Below are 3,667 nucleotides of genomic sequence, written 5' to 3'. Positions count from 1 at the left end.
GGGGGGGGGGGGGGTTGAAAGTTGTTTCAGTTATCTTCATTATTTTCACCAGAAGAACATTTTTTGTGTCTGTTAACCCTTTAAGCCCTAGCCACCTGTACCCTAGTGAGCTGGACGCTATCCTCAAACCAGCCTGCCTGGGACACTAACGATATGAATGAAGGCATGAATCGCTCAGGAGGCCAGGACTCTAAGGGTTGATTTGAATCAACAAAATAAACCCTAATTCAAAGAAAAAACTAAAATCTTGTCTATTCTTTTCTGAAAGACCATTGATTGCAACTGCATGATGGATCTTTCTTGCCTAGCCAATTGACTACGTCATATATGAACAGATCCGAGTGTTGTTGACACACGCACAGGACCTGATGTGTTTCATGGTCTGGTAATATGTAGGGATAAATTGTACAAAAAACTGAACGATCTATCTGTCATACGACATGTGTTACCGCAAAATAGTATAAATTTCGATGTCTCGAGCAAAGAAACAAGTGTTTTGGGTGTGGAATGGGAGGCAGAGACAAGCATATCTTCCCATTTTCTCCCCTGACTACAGAACAATGAAAGGCTAGTGTAAACATAATTAATATATATAAGTAATGAATTGCGTGTCTATTTGTGGAAACAGGCATAGCAATATATGGTAGGTCCTGCATTGAAATGCAACTGGTAGCTCATTTTGTAAACGGTTGTTGTAACGACACTCGGATTCAGCAAAATCAAGGTCAGGCCAGACTATTTTGTTATTATATCAGAGTTTCACTGTATTGACCTAATCTCAAAAGGGGTTCTTAAAAGCAGATTTCTATGTTTCGGAAAAGGAAAGTATAGGTTAAGGGGGCGGTCGGGTGGGACCTAAGCTGAAAATTGGGTCAAAATATCACATTTGAGGTTTTTGCACAAGTGAATACCTGAATGTGTCTTGATATCAAATCCAGTATATTATTTTGCTGGGATAAGCATGCTGTATGTGAAATTTTTTTCATATGGCTACTACTAAGAGTATCTCAGTATGTCATTGTTTAACTTTATTAATGGCCATTTTCTCTGAACATTGTTTTTCATGGACAGCATGCCACAATCCTAAAATCTCGCTTACTTATTGCCCTGCAGACTTGAAATTTGGGACAGTGATAGCTTATCCATATTTCTAGGTAATGAGCTAGTTATTTTTGTCTTTTTAAAATATATTACAGGGGGCATGAGTATTTATATCCGGGGGGGGGGGGTATTTCCAACACTTTTTTTTACATCGTGCAATTCAAATCACGCTGAACCCTCCGGGGCCGTGCTACTGACTGAAGTGTGTTTAGGCCATTCCCAAACCTACCCCTTAAAAAAGTCGCTTTCGTTTAGGGACCGTTCACAAATGACGTCAGCTAGAATTTTGTGAAAAATGCCCCCCCCAGTTACACGTCAACCAAAATGTACTTGTGGCATGCATGTACATTTAGATAGAACCTGTACTGTATGCATTTTATACACCTTTTGATCTTTATTTTAAATTGTTAAAATATAAGCTATTGTTTATTAAAGAGTACAACGAAGAAATATGAATTGTCAAATTATCTATTAACAACTGTAACCAAACAAAATAATTTAAACAGATAGATTGATGGGGTATATATATATACATCAGGTTGGAATATCATGTCATCTTGGAAAAAATAAATGTCAAATAAATCTTTTCTTTTTTACCCCAACCTTTTAGAGCATCATGGTTGACATCAACTTTGTAAGGACCCTCCCCCCATTTCAGCTGTTGTCAACTTTTCACCCCCTGCCTCTGAGCTGACGTCATTTGTGGACGGTCCCTTACTCAGTAATTGTGGGCTTTAAGGTTCTTATCTGCAGTATTCTTTGCTAGAAACCACAGTATTTCCATTTCGAAATATGTCTGAAGCTAGGTAAAAGAATATAGAGCATATTCTTATTATTCTTTCCCCAGATGCTCTCTTTATCCCGAGCTGAGGCAGCTGACAGATGAACAGCTAAGTGAGCTGCATGACTTACTTGTACTGAAAGTTCCAGCACAGAAAATAGTGCAACATATAAACACAAAGTATGACATTGATGTAACAGCACAGGACGTCCACAATCATCGAAGACGTCTTAAAGACAAGCAAGCTTCGGGAATGACGGAGGATGAGCTAACCAGAAGACTATTCAGTGATATTACTAGAGATGATCCTGGCTCAACTGTTGATGTTATATGTGATGTAAACAACTTTGCCAATGTCATTTTTTTTCAGACTTCTCAAATGAAGCAAATATTCTGCAAATATCCTAAAGTGTTATTTATTGACACGACATACAAGGTTAATCGAAGGGAAATGCCGCTCTTCAATATCATGGTCGTTGATGGCAATAGGAATGGTCAAGCAGTTGGCCACGGTCTAATCATTAACGAAACCAAGGAAACCTTAAAAGCTCTACTGGAAAAATTTGTGTTGCACAATGCCGTTTGTAGACAAGTTAAAACTGTCATTGTTGACAAAGATTTCTCTGAAATTAATTCTGTACGCCAGTGTCTTCCAGAGGCTGATATTGTTTTATGTAAATTCCATGTAATCCAGGCATTCCAAAAGAAACTTGTGGGGATGGGTGCCAAAAAGAGGGATGGGGTGCTTCAATTACTAAACAAAATGTGTAGTTGCAAAAGTGAACTGGCGTATGAGGAATTAAAAGAAGAATTGTTTGTAGTTAGTCCTGAGATAGTGGAATATTTTGTGAAGTCATGGGACTCGTTAAAAGAGTGTTGGGTGGGTTGTTATTTACGTGAGGTGGAAACGTATGGGAATGTCACCAACAATATAGTTGAGAGTTTCCATGCTACCATCAAAGAACATGTTGATGCTGAAACGTCGGTTCCATCATTAATCAAACAATTAATGACCTGTAGCATCAGGAAACAATCCAAAATGTTGCAAACGAAGTCTAAACTTTCTCTCAAAAAGAGAATGTGCAACACTAAATCGAAATTTTGTAGTGATGTCGAACAAATTTTCAACAGCCTTGCACCATATCCTGCAAACCTCACTAAAGAGGAACTTCTAAAATTTGAACATGAGGTCCTGCTTGTTGATGGCAACATTGTGAATGACAGGAATGGACAGAACTATAGAATTATTGATTCAAAATGTCATTGTTTCATTTTTAAAGTTCAAAAAATTGTTTGTAGGCACATTTTTGCCTACCGTCATTCACAATTGTTGCCATTGTTCACTAGAAGTGATGTTGTAATGCAGCATTGTTTGAGAAATTATGTTCAGGTCAACAATGAGGTGGTAACGGATTCAAATTCAAACTTTTCAGTAGAAATAATAAAGAACAATAAATCTAAAGTCTTAGACAGACATGAAAAGTTCAGAAAAGCTAGTAATTTAATGACTGAGATGAGCTCAGTCTTGTCTGAAATGGGTATGAATGATTTTAATTATTACTATGATCTTTTGAAAGGAATCCTTGGTGAAGTTAAAAAAAACCAAAAAATTGTGTATTTTTCATCACAAAATCATATTAATGATTTTTTCACAGTACCCATGCCTCCCGAGTCAGAACCCTTGCCCCCCTTGTCTGAGCCAGAACCCTTGCCCCCCTTGTCTGAGCCAGAACCCTTGCCCCCCTTGTCTGAGTCTGAACCCTTGCCCCCCTTGTCTGAGCCAGA

At 38.1% G+C, this 3,667-nt stretch overlaps 1 protein-coding gene across 1 annotated transcript in view; it reads left to right on the top strand.

Annotated features, from left to right (window-relative positions):
• LOC101862595 overlaps positions 1-2,587 on the top strand; it is a 9,565-nt gene extending 6,978 nt beyond the window's left edge. The window contains exon 3 of the mRNA XM_005102292.3: positions 1,949-2,587. Within this exon, the coding sequence (XP_005102349.1) occupies positions 1,949-1,971 (23 nt within the window). The 3' untranslated portion in view covers positions 1,972-2,587. The remainder of the gene's footprint in view (positions 1-1,948) is intronic.
• Positions 2,588-3,667: the final 1,080 nt, after the last annotated feature.

The sequence above is a fragment of the Aplysia californica genome, unplaced genomic scaffold, assembly GCF_000002075.1.
Source record: "Aplysia californica isolate F4 #8 unplaced genomic scaffold, AplCal3.0 scaffold00319, whole genome shotgun sequence".
Classification (NCBI taxonomy): domain Eukaryota; kingdom Metazoa; phylum Mollusca; class Gastropoda; order Aplysiida; family Aplysiidae; genus Aplysia; species Aplysia californica.
This window is presented reverse-complemented; position numbering and strand designations above follow the sequence as displayed.